The sequence below is a fragment of the Cimex lectularius genome, unplaced genomic scaffold (genome assembly GCF_000648675.2).
Source record: "Cimex lectularius strain Harlan isolate CLEC.00 unplaced genomic scaffold, Clec_2.1 scaffold81, whole genome shotgun sequence".
Taxonomy (NCBI): Eukaryota; Metazoa; Arthropoda; class Insecta; order Hemiptera; family Cimicidae; genus Cimex; species Cimex lectularius.
This window is the reverse complement of record NW_019392692.1, coordinates 1,586,264-1,606,967: the sequence shown is the minus strand read 5'-3', so window position 1 is coordinate 1,606,967 and position 20,704 is coordinate 1,586,264. Positions and strand designations below refer to the sequence as shown.

At 31.0% G+C, this 20,704-nt stretch overlaps 2 protein-coding genes across 2 annotated transcripts in view; one reads left to right on the top strand and one right to left on the bottom strand.

Annotated features, from left to right (window-relative positions):
- LOC106660809 overlaps positions 1–20,704 on the bottom strand; it is a 60,343-nt gene that overhangs the window by 2,631 nt on the left and 37,008 nt on the right. Inside the window, exons 8-20 of the mRNA XM_014383756.2 lie at positions 15,316–15,421; positions 7,556–7,656; positions 6,894–6,991; positions 6,667–6,829; positions 6,321–6,606; positions 3,607–3,797; positions 3,276–3,504; positions 3,017–3,196; positions 2,750–2,938; positions 1,258–1,437; positions 830–1,192; positions 559–772; positions 256–495 (exon numbers count right to left, since the gene is read on the bottom strand). Coding sequence (XP_014239242.1) covers positions 256–495; positions 559–772; positions 830–1,192; positions 1,258–1,437; positions 2,750–2,938; positions 3,017–3,196; positions 3,276–3,504; positions 3,607–3,797; positions 6,321–6,606; positions 6,667–6,829; positions 6,894–6,991; positions 7,556–7,656; positions 15,316–15,421 — 2,540 coding nt within the window. The remainder of the gene's footprint in view (positions 1–255; positions 496–558; positions 773–829; positions 1,193–1,257; positions 1,438–2,749; positions 2,939–3,016; positions 3,197–3,275; positions 3,505–3,606; positions 3,798–6,320; positions 6,607–6,666; positions 6,830–6,893; positions 6,992–7,555; positions 7,657–15,315; positions 15,422–20,704) is intronic.
- LOC106674408 (disks large 1 tumor suppressor protein) overlaps positions 18,376–20,704 on the top strand; it is a 565,060-nt gene continuing 562,731 nt past the window's right edge. Inside the window, exon 1 of the mRNA XM_024225925.1 lies at positions 18,376–18,419. Coding sequence (XP_024081693.1) covers positions 18,391–18,419 — 29 coding nt within the window. The 5' untranslated portion in view covers positions 18,376–18,390. The remainder of the gene's footprint in view (positions 18,420–20,704) is intronic.

The following is a 20,704-nucleotide window of genomic DNA, read 5'->3' as shown; positions in this document are numbered from 1 at the left end:
GTAGAGCAGCAGTGTATCTAGCCAAAGGTCATGGGTTCGAATCCCGCTCGTGACACTGACTTTTTTATCTCAACGAATACCTTACATAAAGATTACTTAACTGAAAGAGGTTATTTGATCAATCAGACCACAAAATCTAACAGATTATTGGTAATGTTTCTAAGGAATTCAGCAAATAGTTTGCTCAGCAAATAGAAAAAAAAATAAATGTACTTAATTAATTTAATATTAATTAAGGATTACTTATGTACTTACTTTCCCGTTTCAGTGGAAGGCTTATAGTGACTCTTGAAGCTGCAGCTCTAGCTAACCTTCTTGCTGCAGGTTCAAAATCTATACCTTCTGCTAAATCCTGTTTAACTAATTTTCTTTCTTGAACAAATGCCTCTAACCATTCTGACTTTTCTTTAGCTGTTCTGAGGCAAAAAATTAGTGATTTTTCAAAAGGCAGCGAAACTTTAATAGCATTTCTAACTGAGGCTCCTGTCGTCGAATCTAAAAAATATTAAATTTTAGTCACTAAATGTTAACGAGTACATTTTTAAATGGTTAATTCACCTTTCCCATCAGCAAGATTGACTATAAGACATGTATCCATACATATCCTTCCTTTATAAATTAAGGTGCTTCTTTTTAACATATCTTTTTTACAATAAACCATCTGATGATCAAAAAGAAATATTCTAATGGATGATGTCCACATTCCAGATGTTACTTTTAGTGCTTCGCCTTGGTGGATCAACTGACTGCTTCTTGCAATTAGTTCCTCCCCCTAGGATAAACCATACGATAAATGCCACTCAATACAATTAATTACTTGATTAATTACCTCCCATCCTTCAACTTTTGCTTGCCAAATAGCGATCTTTTCTAAGCTCTCCATTCTCCGTTTCCTCTCGTTGATCAAAAGTGCTACATCTCTCATTGCTTCTAAGGCGTTTTCAATTTTCTTATAGTCGTCATGGTCGATTTTCGTGTACTTGAGGAGTTCTGCTAATTGTAAAGGGTATTTACAAATTCTCTGAACAGGGGTCAAGAGATAACCGTCAAGTGGTATTTCCATAAGCCCTCGCATTAATCGGCATGCTTCAAAAAATTGTTCATAACCGTTGTGTTTATAAAGATCTTGTAACGTTGCTATAGCAAGAGGATGGGCATTACAGTAATCTGAATAAGTTTTAAAACCTTCACACTAAAACAATATAAAGTTTAAATAACTTCTCACAGCATTAATTAAAATATAAATTAATTATTTACATGATTTAGGAAAACATCAGCGATACAACTTTTGTAAGGAGCGTCCCAGTTAACTCTCATTTCCAAATCGCTAAGGAAATTCTCTTGAAATGTAAGAAGTTCCTCTAAATTAGCAAATATAGTTTTCAACTGGTCATCAGAAAACATATCTGTTCTTTTACGACATTCATTCAGGTACCCCTGTATTAAAAAAGTAAAAATAATAATTAAAAAAGTATACATGTAAACAGGCAAAAAATTCCACCCAATTGATTATTTTCTTCATTTTCATGATAAAAGAAAATTCTGCTCTTAATTTGTCTCATTGTATTTATCAATAAATATTTGTTTATGCTATGTTTTAAATTGGGAATATCAATTAGACATAACACACAAATCCTTAATCCAAAATAAGTATAGAGCATTTATCAATGTTTACTTTTTATGTAATTTAAAATGTTTATTCATTCTCATTTGAATTCTGAAGTAAAATAAATACGTAAATAAAAAAGTGAAATAAACTGTTTGGTTTTTAACTTTGTTTTCTTAATTACAATTTTTAAACTTAAACATGTCACATAGTGCTGAGGATGTTATTGTTATTATGGTGAGGCAGTTATTGATGATGGATGTTCCATCGGTATGCGGCTGTTGCCTTTGTAGTTCCCTACAAAACTATGAGATGCTGTTAGACGTTTTCAAGAAACTGGGTACTATCATAGAAGGCCCAGTTCTGTACGCCCTAGGATAACAGAACCACTGTTTTTTGACTTTGAGAATTTTGCAAAACCGGCTCCTTGTTGAACTGTAGTTCAAGTGATTCATCAGCTCTGGGAAGTTCGAGGTGTCCAAATTTCTGAATGCACGGCTCGAAAGAAGATTAAATCAGTATGGACTGATGGCTTTTCCCCTGTAAGAGGATCAGAATTGACCAGAACACACAGAGTTGCAAGGCTCACATTTGCTCGACAACAGAGCCATTCGTCTTTGGATGATTGGTCTGCTGAACTTTTTACAGATGAGTGTAGATTTGTTCTATGATTTCTAGATGGTGTCTTCAAGATGTAATTAAGAGGAGGAAATACGCGATATTGAAATATTAATTAAAAATCTAATTAAAACAAATGTTATCTGTCTTTTTTTTTATTTTTAGCAATTTACTTTGTTTAAAACTTTTTTTAGACAGACTCAATTATTAAACGTTAAAAAACTCAAAACTTTGATTAATATATACAAATCAAGTTAAATTACAAGTGGGTGGAATTTTTTGCCTATCAGGGTATATATACATAAAATAAAAAAACACAACTTTTTTTTTTTGTTAAATCAAACCCTGAGGTGATAGTGTTTTTGAAAATGAAAAAAAAAGACCATTTGTAAGTATGAATTTGAACCCAGGACCTTTACCTTACAGTGTCAATGACTTAACAGTTGTGGCCACCTCGCCCCATTGCCATTATTATTTAATATCCAATTTTTAACTGGTCTAAGGTGATTTGTAATCAGAACTTACCTCTTTAATATCTCTGAGAGTTTTTACAAGATCTCTTTCTGTATAAATTAATTCAGTGAGAACTCTCGATCTAACTTGATCATTTGACAACAGAGACACACTCGCTTTTCTTCTCAAGGTGTGAGACGCTTTTCCTGCAGCAACAGCTGCCAAACAATCTTCGACCGTGTCTTCCTGACTAACCCTGAGCTGGAATGATCCAATTTTTTAAAATTTTATTGTACACACAATTAACGAAGGTATGGGGAAAAAAACAGCGGGACTTACACGAACGAATGCAGACGGAAACCAACCTAACATTTCACCATTAGCTCCCCACCACCAATCTTGATCTGAAGTGTCCATCACTTCAATAACATCTCCAGCACGAAAAGGTAATTCTTCCGGCTCCATTGCAACATGATCCCAAACTGCTTCAGCCAGAATCAACCAATCATCTTCCATGACCTTATTTTGAGCATATTTTAACAACTTTTTCAACAAATAAATATACCTTTTTGTTTAAATTGAGAAACAATTTACAAACCTGTTCGAATGATTTTTTTTTGCCTGTCGCTGAAGTAACAGAAGATTCTGAGTCTGACATAATATCATCATCAGAAGTCCCTCCACATCTCTCATCTTCACTTAATATTCTTGGACTTGTTCCAGTAACAAACTTTCTTATGCTAGCAGGAGAGCTATAATCGTTTAAACCTATGGGTTGACTAATTGATCTCCTCAATGTTACACTTTTGTGGTAAGGCCTTTTCCAGCTAAATACAATGAAAGGTAAAGATGAATAATATAATCATGCCTCCCCACTGATTTTAATTGTTTATCATTAACAATCTAATAATAAATATTGCATTACTCACATTCTACTATTATTGCTGCCATTACTACTATTGCTAATACTGTTAGCACGACATGGTTTATTACGAAGAGGAGATTGATGAGTTTTCCTGTAACCATGTTTCATTTCCCAGTTGTACATTTTCTGACCACCAAAATCAGAATACGTCCTTCTTATTCTAATGTGTGAATGCTTTCGCAAATCTAATTCAGCCTATAATTGAATTATCAGGTTTATTATCATGTATTATAAGCTTATTTTTACTACTGTTAAGCATTATTGATATCAGGGTAACTTAAATAAATTTGTATAATCAGGTAAAGAGTAAATTATATTTGATGACACATTAATTTATAGTATTATGTTATGAATAATTCCAGTATTTTTGTTTTGTTTGTAATTGTGTGTGTAATGAAAAGTATGAGTCAAATATAATTTTAGCTACTCTTGTAAGACAATTGTGAAATCAAGCATATCTTCATTGATTCAAACTGATGGATAAGTGTAAAGTGCTTGAACCACAGATGCAGCACGTACAACTGTCAGTTGAACAGTAAAAAAAGTATTTCTTATCATACAGTATAGCTTAACTAGGCTCAGAACCACTTTACAAAATGATTTTCTGTATAATTTTTAAATTCAAGTTCAAGGGATCTGCTGAGATTCAAACCGAAAACCACTAGCACGGCAAAGACGAGTCACGATACCCCCCAGCCCCATGAACGCTTGAAAAATGAGCTAAATTAGTGTTTGCCTATATGGTTCAGAGGCAGTTTACTTATGAATTAAGAAGAACTTACTCATTTCCAAACAATCACAAGTATCCAATCTTAGCAAAAATGATTGGAGGTTTATAAATTACTAGTAGTCACTTATGATAAAACTTATTTATTGCGTATATGGGTTCAGATTACAGTGTACTTATGAAATACAACTGCCACTAGTTTCTAAGCATTCTCAAGTGTTCAGTTTTGAAACAAATAAAAAATAAATTGGTTGGGGCCTTATAAAATACAGGAGCCACTTATTATAAACTCATTATTGCCTATATGAGTTCAGATGACAGTTAAGTTTTAAAATACAACTGCTACTCATTTCTAAACAATCACAAGTATCTAGTTTTGGCATAAATACTATGATTGGAGGCTTACAAAATAGGTAGTCATTCATCATAAAAATTATTTATTGCCTATATGATTTCAGATGACAATGTACTTATGAAACACAATTGCCACTAATTCCCAAACATTCTCAACTGTCAACTTTTGCCAAAAATAATTTGATCGAGGCTTATAAAATGCAGTAACCACTTATTACAAACTCACATATCATATTAAATACCGATTACTATGAATTGTGAGGAAATTTTTTGACAAATTAAACTATGTACTAGCTTAATCATCTTCGTTCATCCTGATCTGCCCGTTTTCAGTTTGTATGAAAGATACTTTTTAGCATTTTGCCATGTTCAGGGATCATGCTCTGTGTTAGTTTTTGTAAGTCAGGTCTTTACGCAAAATTGATGAGAAAGCGCAGACAGTGATTATCAAGCCACTTATTAAATCTCACATAACTAACTACAATTTAATAATGCACAAAATACAGAAACCTCTGTGTTAAAGTGATATGGTTAAACATAATTGTAGATGTATGACCTTCCTTCTCCAGTTGTAAAACATAGCGGTCTATATGTAGAGATTAGTGACCGTTAATGATCGGGTGACGTGTGAGTCTATGCAGACATGCACAGTTATTTATGCCTCAAAGACTCAGAAAGCAGTTCAGAATGATTTAGAGGATATACCAAACTATTTTGATAAATGGAAATGAGATAAACCCTTCAAAATGAGAAGCAAAAATCTTTACTCTGCGATGACATGTGACTGGTCGGAAAGGAATCTCGTGGAATCCTCCTGACAGCTCTGTGAAGTACCTAGGAATTCATCTGGACAGAAGCTTATCCTGAAACTACCACATAAATAAAATGGTGACCGAAGGATATGTTATATTCTATTATAAACCACAAATCCAAGGTAAGGCCCAAACACTAATTTATATATCTATCATAAGACCCTTCCCTTGGTCTTTTATGGGTGCGAAATATGGGGAGCAGCGTATTCATCCAAAATAAAGCAGCTGCAAGTATTACAAAGCCAAATAGCGTGAATGGCAATAAATGTTGAGTAGTACGTGAGGAACAAGCAGATACACAAAGAACTACAACTCCTGAATATAAAAAAAGACACTTCATGAACGATTCAACAAGTTATAATCCAGACTTGGTAAAGTCAAAGGTGCTGTCCACTTCATACTAGGAGGAAAAAAGGCAACACACCTGAGCCACGTACGCTAGAAGACATGTGTATATAGTGTAAATACATGTGCGATATAGTGTGATAATAATTTATTTTAAATTATAATGATATTTATTAAATAATTAAGTAGCAATTTATCTTCTAGTGAATACTGTGATAAAACCAAGTGGTTAATCTGATAACTCAAATTGTTAAATGTGAAATATTTCTATGCCTGCATTAATGTAAAACTTTTTGTATGTAGTTGGGATAGTGATTTTAATAATTAATAAAAATTAAATAAATATTGTAAATATGTACTTAAAAAAGTGGGTGTAGTCTAGAGAACTGCTAAATCTTCAACACTAAAACCATAATTTTCAAACTTCTAAATAAATTAACTATCGTTAAGTAACAAACATTTTAAAAATTAATAATTTACCTTCATTCTCTCTATAAGAAACTTATTACTGACATCGGAATTTGGTCTAGAAAGCTTAATATCACATGAGAGCCCTTTCACTCCTCTACGCCGTACGATTGGCGGGCTCTCTATCTCTTCGGTAGCATTATCCGTATCGTGTGATTCAGATGAATCTTCTATCGCTCCAACTATACTATTAGTTTCTACTTGGATCCCACTATCACCACTGTTGCATTTAGAAGATCTTCCTACATTTTTATTCCTTTTTCTTTCCTTGCTACTCCTCCACACTAACGGCCCAAATCTAAATCATTGGGAATTTAAACCCTTTGTTATATTTAGTCAAACACCTCTGAAGTTTTACCTGAATCGTTCCACTGATGTTTCTTCTTTATGATTGTAAGGTGTAGGCGAAGAATTTACCTGTTCATTTTCTACATCATCTGTGTCCTGATCATCTTTCCCATGTCCCCCTTTTTTAGTAAACTTGATTGTGAAGTTTTTTCTAAATTTCTGAATAACAGATTCTAAAACAATAATAATATGTTAGTATATAAATAAAAAAGTAATAAATTAATATGTATTATTTACGTGAGAGGGTTTTCGATTCATGATTGAAATCTTCTTTTTTGTCGTAATGGCCATTTAATATCTCATTACCCTTTGAATTATCTTCATCTATGGTATAACTGTAAAAACCATTCAGATTAATAGAATTTGTTACAAACTATTCTTAGAACAATACACAGTAGCCTTTTTGTGCTAAAATTTTTCTAAAGATGTAGGGAGATATTTATAAGAGAGGGAAACGGCCACAAAATTACCCACACCCTAGTAAACTGACATAATTTTGGCAAATATAAGAGGAGGTCCATCAATTTTTATAAGTTATTGTACTTCCCAGTATATCAGCCCAAGGAAATAAACTGGGATGAGGAGGATGTGATATGCCATTAGAAGACTAAACGACAAGCCAGTGACAAGAAGAAACTTGATAAAAGTAGAAATACAAATTTAATGTTATACGATTTAAAAAAAAAAATTCTCTGCAAAAATTGGAAAAAACCAACAACACAAAGACATTGAAATCCCATCAAGGGATGCTAAAACAAACTGAAACATTTTTCTTTTATTCATCTATTTATTTGTGTATTAAACTTTATATTGAAATAATTTCCAAAGCTTTACAGAGTCAAAATAAATAAATGTAAAAGGCCGATGTATTAAATTATCTAGTTATATATTCGACTCACCTATCATCCCAATCACCGATATCCAGAATTGGGGCACTGGAGAATTTGTAGTCTTTTGTTAAACTACCGATAGAATGATCAGGATTAAGTTCACGTACTGGCTGTAAACAGATAAAATTATATATGAATTGTTTTATTCCAAATGTCGGTATTGAAGTTCATATCTTAGTCTCACCCTCTCATTTTAATAGAAGCATAAACATAATTCCATATTTTTTCAATGTAAGCATATTTAGTTTAAAATGTACATGTTACGTTACATGAAGACAGCTTTTGAAGATCATCAAGTGTAATAAATAATGCAACTTACTGAACTTTTATATGTGTTGTTTTAACGTGTTTTTCTCCTTGTACTGTGTCTTCTGCAGCTGGTAATTTGGTAAGTGTAATTGTTTTATTATTTCAAACAATAACATTGTGATAAAATGTGATCAATGTCCTAATTTAAAAAACAGTTGCCTTTTACATTAATGTAAGTTACTAAACAGTTTTTGTCAATATGTATAACACTCAATACTAATGACAAGAGTTAATTTTAAATGTTGCACTGTACATGACATTGTATTACTATTAGCTATCATAGTAGGATCAAAGAAAATTCTATTCTAACTTGAAGGTTTTAGAACAAATCAATTAAGTACAATACAAATTCTACTTTTAAGTGATTTTTTAATATGGTAATTAGTTCTATAGTAACAATTGCTTGCTTTCTCATTGCTAACCAATGATATGTAACATGAAATGGTTGATAACTTAGTGGATTGTTTGAATGGTTTATTATGCAATGAGAAGTCTGGGGAAAACATAAATTATCAGTGTTGAGATGGGCACATGTGTACAATTGTTTTATGTTAAGCTAACAAATATTGAGATTATTAATTATTGTTGGTCTAAGTATTATTTTATAATGTAGGAAAATAGGCACGAAGCAATTTGCATAATACAACAAATTCGCTCAGAAAAAATTATTACTAAAATCAGTTGTATGCATCAATTAGTTGAAGAACAAAAGAATATTAAAACATTAGAAGAGAAGGTTTAAATCTTGTTTATAAATAATGCAACAAGAAATATAAGGTTAATTTAAAATAAATTTAATAATTGCAATTGGAACAAATAAATCAAGTTAATTAAAGCATTTGTATAAATTGGCTAAACAAAAATGATCGTTATGTTATGGAAAATTATGCATTGATCCACTCCATTCTCAAATATCTTATTATTGACCACAAAAATCAATACAATCATAACTAATACACGCTTGCGCAAGAAACAGACGTTAACAATTCAATCATTTGTTACATTTAATTCAGTCATAATGCCCATCCATTAATAATAAGTTTGAGGTTTTTTTTTTTAAATTTGATCAACAAATGTTGATTTGTAGATGCTCGTGCAAACTTACCCAGCTTCCACCATGCTTCCTAAAACAACATGCTACATGCAACACACTAAAACATTATTAAATATATTTTTTTCTGTTAGTATTAAAATTTTCAAACCCTAAAAAAAATGATCGTAAGTGAATCGTAGCCTAGAGATAGCCAAATAATTTATTTTTATCCAGATTAAAATGTAATAGAAACCAAGAATGTTAATAGAGAACAGAAATATTTTATTTATGTAGCCTTTACTTTTTTAAGTATCAGATATATCACTAATTTATTGCATATATGTGCATGTGCATGTGCAAGGGAGGACGTTAGTGTGTAGTTATTATTATTTTTATTATAATTTTTTGGTTGGAATTATTAGTTAGGAAGAAAAAATAAGGGTTAAGAGATTAGTACAGCGAAACTTGAAAACCAATTCAATTCGTTAAGATTCATTTATTTGTTCTACACTATGTGATAAAATGTATTAAACATTAAAAAAATTATTTAGCTTAATGACATTTTAGAATTTCTACATTTTTTGTTTGTTAAAAAAGTAAATCTTCAAAACACCAACGATGAAATTTCTTTTATTTATACACTTGTTAAAAAATATATAACGAATTTTATATGTTTTTATATTATATATCCTTATGTCAGTTATAATATAGGCTATATTATAGTTTTTATATTATAATTAAAACACAATTGTTAATGATATAAAACGTACTGTGTCCCTTAAGTGACATACGTTACGAGGGAAAAAGTATTGTAGTGCTTTCTTACAAGACACTCAATTTGCAGCAAATTACTTGATAAAAATCACCTTTTTTATTAACGTCTTCAATAAGGAAAAATTATTTATTGGAGAGGAACCTGAGCATAATATGTTATGTTAGGAGCTACCGTGCTAAAACTAACACCATTTGTTATATTTTTTTCTAAAAATAGTCGCACACTTTTAAATTTACTATTTACAAAAGTTTAGTTATAATTTGAATTCATATATGAATGAGAAAATTCACAAATTTGAAAAATGCAATATATGGTAGAATGTTAACAATGGTTAAAGTTTTGTTATTAGTCTTTGGGTTTACAAATAGGGCCATTGAATTATTTATATTTTTTATTTATCTTACTTATCCTAATCTCGTTTAATTGTTTTACAACCCCCAAAATCATTGAACCGTTTTTTAAAATGCTGTGCAATTATATATTTGCACTTAATCATCCAATAATTTTTACACTTATTTCATAAATGTTTAAAAGTTTGTCATCATCAATTTAGAATATACGAACATTCTGATAGATAAATATATGTATGGATTTTGTACTTGGAAATAGATAATTGAAAAAATTAATAATACAAATTTTTTACCACCATTTTAAATGCTTATTTGTATTATAATTTTCTCAATGCGAACAATTTTGTATTTGTAATATTGTTTGTTTTCAGAATAATATTAATTAAATATTTATACTATATATAACTACTAAGGTTCCATTATTGCTGTTATAACACATTTTCCTTAAATTCATTAAAATAGTGTTTATGATAACATAAAACCAAATTAAAGAAATATCAAATTATACAAGAATGAATTGAAAACACTTAAATTCTAGTTATTGCAATTTTAAATTCGTAGTAGTATATTTTTAATCTCTAATGGAAAAAAAAATAAATAAATATATCTGAATGATTTGATAGTTGTAAAAAAAACAGAGTATAGATGGTATAGGGAAGCATAGGAATGTCAGCAGTAAAACGGTATNTAATATATATATATATATATATATATATTAAAAAATAAATAAAATATATATATATAATTCAAAGACAAAACATTACTTTATATACACTTTCCATTTACTATTATTTTATTAACAATACAAAAATTGGTTCAGAGCGTGGCATAACAGGAAATTAACACTTTGTGCGGGTTTTTTTTTTTTTTTAATTGCCACATTTACTATAAAAAAAATTAATCGAACATCAATATGAAAGCCCTCATTTTTTTATTGTATTATACTCTATGGGTAGTTATAAAAAAATGAAAACATTATGCTACTAACATAGTAATTAGTATAATTACCACGCTCTGCCCCACCCACATTCACATTTTCTAGTGCAATGATTCTTTTTAAACATTCAAATAATTTCCTTTTTAACAGTTTTTTTTTTTTTAGTAAAAACATTACATGTACAATACCCATCCATGATCCTGTAGTGTCAGACATGTAAAGGGAAGAAAGAGCGAATGAGTGACAGGATCGTTTTATCATAAGTAATGAGACAACCTTTGTCATATATTAGCATGTGTTCTGATGTAAGAGGAACAAGTTTTCAAATTTAAATAAATATTCACTATTTTTCCTGGTCCGCTTGACCAATTAAATAAATATACTGATTTTATATTAACGTCAAACGATCAAAAAAATAAATTTTCTTAAAGGATTTTTTTAAATGGGGTATATCACAGTAAATAGACGAATAATAAATAAATTCATTAATTGAAAAGTTGGAAAAATTAATTTTAATGCTAGTTACACAATATATATTTTTTTATTGTTACACATTTTCATGTGTACTAGCTCTAATTACTATTTGTAATTTATTTTAAATTTTCTATATGATAGTTCTTAGATTAACAGCTTGGAAGTAAAGCCATCTATACAAAATTTAAAATTTATGTTATCTGTAATATGAACTTTACAATTCTGTATTTTACACGAGTACTATGACTTGTCAAGATCTAATTTACAATAATTTGGCAGAATAAATCATTGGCATAGGAACTAATTGCTATCTTTCTATAATAATATACAATTCATAATGCAAAACAGCCTATTAAAATTATCAAATTTACGGCTCTGTGTATGTATATGTCGTTACACTTGTAATTTTCCATATAATATTTATTTTTGTTGAATTATTTAAACAACTTTATTAAGCGTTATGTTATCCAACCGTGTAAAATTTGCTTTTTTCCTAAGTTTTTTTTATATGCTTTGATGTTCTCCAACAGTCATTAGAAAGAGCAGCACTATTAAAGACGTCAAGAGATAACGCTCACATCAATTCACTTCTAGTATATTTTATTACATAAGCATAAAATTAAACAGATAACATAATTAAATTAATTAATACAATAATTATATTAAAAAAAAGACATTATCTTTTCAAACAGAGTTTGTCAAAAAGGTAGACTTTCAGAAGTTGCAGTATCTCTCAATGCATAAGTTAAACCGTTAAGGTAAATCTTATAAAAAAACTGTTTATGTTTTTTCTTCTCCCTGAATTATAATTATATAATTTAATTGAAATTTGATTTTTATATTTACTTTATAATATTACATATAATTTTCATTTATGCTTTCCAGAGTACATGTAGGCTGTAAATAACTTTTTTAGGGGAGGGGAAGGGTATGGGTAAAAAAATTCAGGGGTGATGGTGGGAATCGAACCCATGACTGCAGAGTCTATGAGCCTCTTAGCATGATGATCTCTGGGCTACCACAGTTCCCTTTCTTACTTATTTAAACAGTTTTTCATTTTTTAAAGAACTTGGTCTACTTATTGCTAGTTTGGTCTGTCATGAGTGTCTTGAGTTGTTTTTCACCTTGTTTAGTGTTGGTCAGGGTTTAAGCAGGGTGTATGAAAATGGGTGAAAGGCACTAAATCATATTTGGGAGAATTTTGAACAAGCCTAAAAAATTGCATAAAACAAGCAGACAGATTGTGGGAAACTGAAATGATGTTGATTGATAATTACTTACTTCACTCTGGTATTTCCGGCATTTTAACTGTTAGTAATAAGTATACTACTATTGATATGTTCAACACAAACTTGTAAGAAATATTTTCTCTGACTATACAATTGCAAATAATTTTTTATTTATTTCTGTTCTTATATAGGTATATGCTTTTTTAATATGTTAAATGTACAACTACATATATTTATTATCTATTTTTTTAATTAATTTATTATCTAATAGACATATCATAAGATTAATAATGTGTTGTACTCATCCTGATTTTCTAAATGATTTATATGACACCTTAGCTGTCTATTCTATTTTCCATAAAACTTATAATTTACTGAAGTAAGGTGAAGGTTCTTATTTTAATAAAAGTTAATATTGACTGATAATAAATTATGTTAACAAAAAATGGTAATGATGATAATTGCAATCACCCCTTTAGTTTAATAATGTTCCTTTTAAGTTAAAGATGAATTTCAGTTTAATTAAAATTTATATAATTCTCGAAGTTACATTTTTTAACCAAAGTAATTACAAGTATTTTTTTATCTTTGTAGGAACTTATTGAAAAAATATAATACATAATTCTTCTCATACATGAGGGCTTAATGTCTGATGAGTGAAGTGGACAAGGGATCAGACCACTTCTCACATAAAATTTTGAGGCATGTGCCACGATTCATACTCAATACCACTAGCTAAGCTCATATGCGAGTCTAATTCTTTTAATAAATTGCAGATATATTTTTGCTAATCATTACTGGCCAGTCACACTTCCCTGGACAAAAACGAGATGGTTGAGCTTTCTAATGCTATCCAGGAAATTAAAACGTCTATCAACAGCAACATGTGGTAAACAATACCACACTGTTGAACATCTGTTCTTCATATGAATCTTGGTCTCATCAGTAAACAAGACTTTTCCAAATCTCTGAAATTCCAAGCTCTGGTGATCAAGTTCTTTTTTATTTAACAATGGCCTTACCTCTCCTTCTAACTGTTAATAGTGAATTGTGACAATTTATATAGCAAGCAACTTTGGAGGATCAGAGACACTTTTCATTTGGGCTTTTGAGTGATGACATAGGTAGCACTGTGTGGTGATTAGTGACCGTAAATCGATAATTATTCAGAAATCCGCATTTCACGATTTCTGAATAAATAGGTAGCACTCTTTTTGAAATTATTGCCAGCAGACTTCTTGGGTTGATCTTCTTAAATGACTGCTAGTTTTTATGTTCATTTATAGAACAATAGGAACCTTGGACTTCCCAGCTTTGTTCAAGGACAACCAACTTTTGTATAATGGGTCGATGAAGTGTATATTAATATAAAAAGTTCGCAATGCTATTAAATGCAAACTAACACAATTGTTTTGAGAAGTGCTGTATATATACAGAAATCAACTCTATATTATGGAAGTAAAATTACCTCATGATCATAGAAAATAGGCTGAAGGAAAAATAAGATATGTAACTCCTATGGCTGTACTAGTTTTGTAGTTAGACTGTCTTTCATCATGAATACTGATCGATATATTGGCTCAATTCAATGTTTATATTTAATGCCTAAAGTTGCTTAAAATATTCAGTACATTTAACATAAAGTAAAACTCAAAAATAAAGCTCTTCCCTTATTGCATGCATAGCAAGCTGTTATTATTTAAATTGTTAGCTTATTCCTCAACATCCAAGCAAATCTTTGTTAATTTAAGCAATGTGCTGTTTGATTTAATAATTACATAACCACTAGACTTCAGTTTTATATAAATATTTATTAACTAAAAACTCAGGTAAATTAAAGGCAGAGACATGTGGCATAACATGGCAGACTTTCGAAATAACTAGCTGCAATTACCAAGTTATTTTCAATAAAAGGGTTGTAATTTCTGAACAGTGTTTTTCTACTAAAATTTTACATCCCATATAATCAAACTGAGAGAACTTGCCCAACCGAACAAAAGGTTTATGAATAGTAGATTTTAAATCCCATTTCTTGTTCAAGAAACTTTAAAATAAATGTTATGCAATAAAAAGAAGAATATCAAATATCTGTTCTGGCAATACAGTCATAATTTCATTTAATGTTCACACTAGGAAAAAAATATAAAAAAATATGGACACAAACTTTGGAACTTCATGACATTATTGATAGAGCAAACCCAAGTGGTTGTCTTGGGCTGAAGTGTGCCTTGATTTAAACAACCACAATTTATGACCCTCTCCCCAAGCATAATATATTCTGTAAGTGTGACATACTGATTATTTACTTGGTAATGATATTGTGTATGAGAAACACTACTTGCTTTTGCATGTTGAATGACACGTTGAACAGTTACCATCAATTATTCTTTTTTTTTTTTTAGGTGACTGTGAATTTATAATTGGCAAATGTTCTTTAAATACAATATTACAATTACTAAACAAATTCATTCAGTTATACAAAGCCATACTCTGAAATACTCACATTCTAACAATGGGATTAAAAGAAAACCAAAATCTAATTACTTTGCAGCACAAGTGCACAGACAGCTAAATAAGTATATGCTATTATTGATTTTTAAAATAATAATAATGATAACAACAACAACAATAATGATATTGATTTTATAAGGGTCATACTAACCGTGGGTGGTGCAGTCCTGGAAATTTCTGGCGTCAAAGGACGAATTCCTACCACTGGCACTGGACTGTTAGTGGTACTTTGATGAACCAAAAACTCAGCTCCATCACTAAATAAAGAAAAATTGATCATTATTAAGCAACATCTGGGCACATTCAAATAAAATTTTATGTTAGAACTCTCACTTTCTATTTAATATGGATTTTTTTTAATATTCATTGGAAACATATAAAACTTACAATGCTAGAAATAGTGTGTTTTAAGTATGCTACACTAAACTGAAAACGTATAAATTTTCATGGGGTTATTACAAAAGATCAAGCATTATCTTATTTTTCCAACATTGGTAATTAACTTTAATAGGTTTTATGTTAATTTATATTAATAACATTTGCCTTCAAGTAAGGACCGAACTTTCCACTAACTTTTCGAGTTATAATTTGCTACAATCCGTTTATCATGAAATTAAGCAAGGATTCCTTTGAGATAACTCACGTATAAGTTAAATTAGCATAACATGTAAGGATTAATAATAATGATATATTCAGTTTACAAATTTAATAAATTTTTTTCAAGTGTTATAATTAAATCATAATTATATTTATAATTTAGGTTGTAACTATGCTGAAAGTCGTTTGTAGTATACGGGAGAAAGGAAATAGCCAGAGAACAGCTGCATTTCCCGTGAACTTACTTCTAATGGCCAAATCGTCTTCCTAGAATGATCTATGTATTTTGACAATTCATTGATGAAGACGTGATATTTAGGTCAAATTAATTACACACGCAAACTCCACCAAATAGCTCCTTCAATTAAATTTGGGGTATCAATCTTAAGCCGTACGAGTTGCTTGTGGTCGTCGATTATACTATTTATAGGTCTGTCAGCAGAACAAGATTTTTATACAGGGAAAATAATTCTATTATCTAAAAGACAAAAAACATCTAAAATCTAAATCTAAACGCCATGACGACCGGTCACAAAATTAATTTGCAACGCCAATCGATTTGATCTGGAACGTGAAGTATTGTGTTACGACCCATGATCAACTCCGATGCAATTCTGAGCATATTGTGAAACATTTTAGTGAAGAGTCTATAGACTTATTGTCGATGAAAAAGACACGGCTGATAAAAATAACACTCAGGCCAACCATTAGATTGTAAAATGACGAAACGCGCCCGCCAGACACTTCCAATTAGAATAGACAGACCGGAATTATCAGAGCCTTTCATTAGAAGTAATTATCCCAGTACTGAAGGGCTTTTGGTTCAATACTCACAGGGTGTTGCGGACGAAGGGTACTCTTCAAAAGTACTAAAATATGAAAGAATATCACAAGGATCTATACGTGATAAATGCTAGCTCTGAAAGTACAGGAAATGCCTATGCGTTCCAATAAACGCTTAAAACAAGTCAAAATCAAACTGCTGTGCACAATTTAATTTGGCCTGTAGGACGAGGTATTTAGGTACGGACTCAAGAGAGCACCCAATTCGCAGTAATGTTTCCAAATCAACACCATTATAAGACGAATAAAATATACTTAACAAAGAATAACAGAAACGCCAATTCAACGAGTATGTCAACTACCGTCATAGGTTAATAGTTAATATTTGACGCACTTCACCCAAGACAAATCACCACTCTAATATTGAAAACCAAACGTCTAATTTACGTACATCCGGGAAATAAGGACATCTGCAGGCTCCCCGAGCAGCTGCAGCTATGACCCCTACAAGAATCAGGTAACTCCTCGTGTTCTTCGCCTCATCACGGAGCCGCTTGGAATGTAAACTTATATCACGATCTGAACACCTTAGAATTTGCAAAAGAAACTAATATTGAAGATATCCTATGATAATTCAATTTCGGGATCCAGCCACATCACTCGAACAGCCGACCAACATCAGCTTGGCCAAACTGACTTTAGCATACTTGCCTAAACATTTATATGTTTGTTATTTACTGGAAATATATCAAATTTATACACCTACGTGTTATCTCAAGACTAAAACTATAAATTTTAAAGTCAGTGGACTGCACCTTTATTTCTGTGACAATGACATAAATATTTACTTTGTAATGTGAAAGCCAAAAGTAATTCCCTGACTGAACCGTAAAATTGACAATACTACAAAGATGAAGCAATCCAAAATGGGTTTAATAATTTAGTCTAATTTTTTAGTCCTAAAGAAAGGACTTTGTCTCCAATTTATGAATGTAGAAGCATGTGACGGCTGAACTGGGTTAGCCTACTCTCGCTGTTCACGTTTCACTCATATGCGTTAGTCGCACGCCTTCAGTGGAGGAACTCCTCGCGTAAAACGTAAACCAGCGAGAATGGACGGACCCAGTTAAGTTAATTCTATCTATTCAACATGTTACTATGCGTTGTATCCACTGATGATTTTACAGCTTAGAACAGCGACTAATTAAAAAATATAACGAGTTAAATTACATTTCCGGTAAGTCAGGCATCACAAAAAATTAAAAGATAGAAAATGAAATTTCTTCAAAGTACCGACTAGACGCCTAAACTAATAACGAGCCAATTTCGGCCTGAAAGTCACAGCTAAGTTCCTCAGCTTTAAAAACAATATAAGCTTCAGATAATTAGATTTCTTACTTTATTCAATGGTAGTGTTAAAAACTTCATACATTGCATTAATATTGTTCCTTTGCCCGTATCTTATGAGTGGTGTTATCAACAAACTGTTTTTATTACTTAACTCAATGTTGTCATATAACAAATTGCTTTATTGACAATTTATTGTTAAACGTTTAAAAGGAATCTAATAGATTATTTCGTCTATAATCGAAAATGAATGTTAAGAAACCGTACCTTAGGAGAAGAAAGATGATTACAAGCCATACAACAACGACGAGTGCTAGTGGTAGAAACATTACGCTCGACAAGAGACTGAAGGAAAACTGTCTCGCTATTTTGGTACGTGCCCTGGTGGGGAGAAGATTCCAAAACTGAAGTACTAAAGGTCAACATTTTTCTTTAAAAGAGAAATACTAAGGGGTCAGACGGGTGACAGTCTTCGTTACGAACCTATTGGAGGTGGTGGATGAAAATTTGGCAAACTGCAGCCCTCAGGTTCGGTTATTTCATGAATCACATTAAATGCTCGATCCACCTACGTTCGTGTAGTAAACAGTTTTAAACCCTACTGGCTCGTATTTTAAAATGAACCTCATAGTTTGAATTATATGCAGCTTTAGGAATGTTTTATTTTTAATTTATCTAAAACATTTTATTTTTAAAATAATTATTGCTGCATTAAACAGTAAATATAAGCAAAAATAAAGTTTCTCTGCTAATTTGAAAAATTATTTTCCTGTATTTAAATACCGAGTGGAAAACATATGAAATAAAGTTAAAAATAAATAGAAAAAGGGGGGAAGGATAATTTTAATCCGAGTAATGTACTAATCATCTTTAAATAGAATAAACGAGTTTTGAATTAATATACATCAACATAAATATTATGGGAAAAAATATCTTACTTAAAATGCTACTGTTTTTAATAGGTCTTCACCTTGGCAGCTAGCTTTCCTCCAATCTTGGCCATCGTTTGTCTGCGGTGTTCAGACCGTGAAAATAAAATATAAAAAGGTTATATAATAAAATTATGATAACCGACCCGTCGAATTTTGTAGATAATTGTGTTCAGAAGAAATGTTCTGGTTAAATGTAGCTTTTAACACTAGAAACAAAAATGTCAGACGAATTCTGGTTGATAAAGTAAAAAGAAGAACCTAATCCGTGCAAAAAAAAAAAAAAAATTCAGGTTTAACACCAAAATAAAATTTCTTAGCACGATAATCAAATTGTAAAGAGAAAACCACATTATAATTTCTGTTATATTTTATCCACCTATGTTGTTCCGTCCCTCTCTCAAATATTTTACAAAATTAATTACAAATATGCACTAAATGTTAAACGCGCGTTTAAAACTGTTAAACTCGAATGAAAACTTAAATCCCCTCATACATATAAAAAGTAGCAATTTGAAGTTAATTAACACTATTTTTGTCAAGTTCCATTCCTCTAGACTTGCTTTCTTAAATAAATTTAAATAATTTCTTGCATAATTATACTACTAATAGACCTAGATTTTTTTTTGTTATCAAGAATATTTGTGGTATTTATTGTTGAGGTAGGTAAAAGGCCTTTTGTACTGGGTCCATTAGGAAGGTCTTTGCACTCTTCACATTTATGGCTTATAGTTCATTAACTTCAGGCTTGTTATTAGACTCGATACCCATGATAGTATCCACTCAGAAGTAGAAACCTTATTAGGACTACCCAGTAACATAATAATAATAATAATACGATAACTATACAAGCACTGTATGATATGGAAATTTCCGTCGGTCGGAGGTCAATGATTACATTAACAAAATAATAGAAATTAAAGAACATATAACTTAGAACTGAAAGCTAATAATTGAAATAACATTGCCTCTTTTAAATTCAATTTTATAAACCAACTCGAAACTTTCTTGCAATGCCTCAGTATTTTATGGGATCGGTTGAGAGGTTGCTCGATGATTAATTCACGTCTAGGATACTTCGGCTTAGCTGGAGCAGACGCATTTCTTTTAATATAGAGCATTCAGGGAGGAAGTGAAAAACATAAACTGTGACCCCTGGCGTTACACAGAGAGCACGAGTCAGAGGATCCTTCCATCCAGGGGGGTATTTTAATCATGTTAGCTCGTACCTCAATTTTAAACAGCCACAGCAAATCAATAGAATTCAGATCTCGTTTAAAATCTTTATAAATATCCCACAGACTCCTTGATATAACGTAAAAGACACGCACACGCACACAACACACATTCTCTCTCTCACTCTTTCTTGACGGAATTTTGTCTACCTCTGTCCTGGGTTCACCTTGATCGACAAATTGTTCTTTGTTCTGGTAGTTTGAAATTTTTCAGAAGGGTTTTGGTCTGATTGAATGAAAGTTTAAATCGCCCCATCGAAACGTAATACTCGCAGTTAATTAACACTACTTTTGTCAAGTTCCATAGTATAAGGCATTCCAAAAATTTAGAGTAATCCAAAAAGCAATCCATTTAGAATAGTCCTAGAAGAAAGGTTTTTTTAACATCAAGAATATTTGTGATATCTGCTGTTGGGGTGGCTAAAGAGCTTTTTGCACTGTGTCCATTAGAAAGGACCTCACATTTATGGCTTATAGCTCACTACCTCCATGTTTTTTATTAGCCTTGATTGTGTCCAATTAGAAGTAGAAATCTTACTAGGCCTTCGCGGTAACATATAATGTGAACAGCAGTTTCCTCCACTTCTTAGAAGAATCTAAAGTACGACCTGCCAATATTTCCAATGAACATTGACAGCAATTTCCAGTC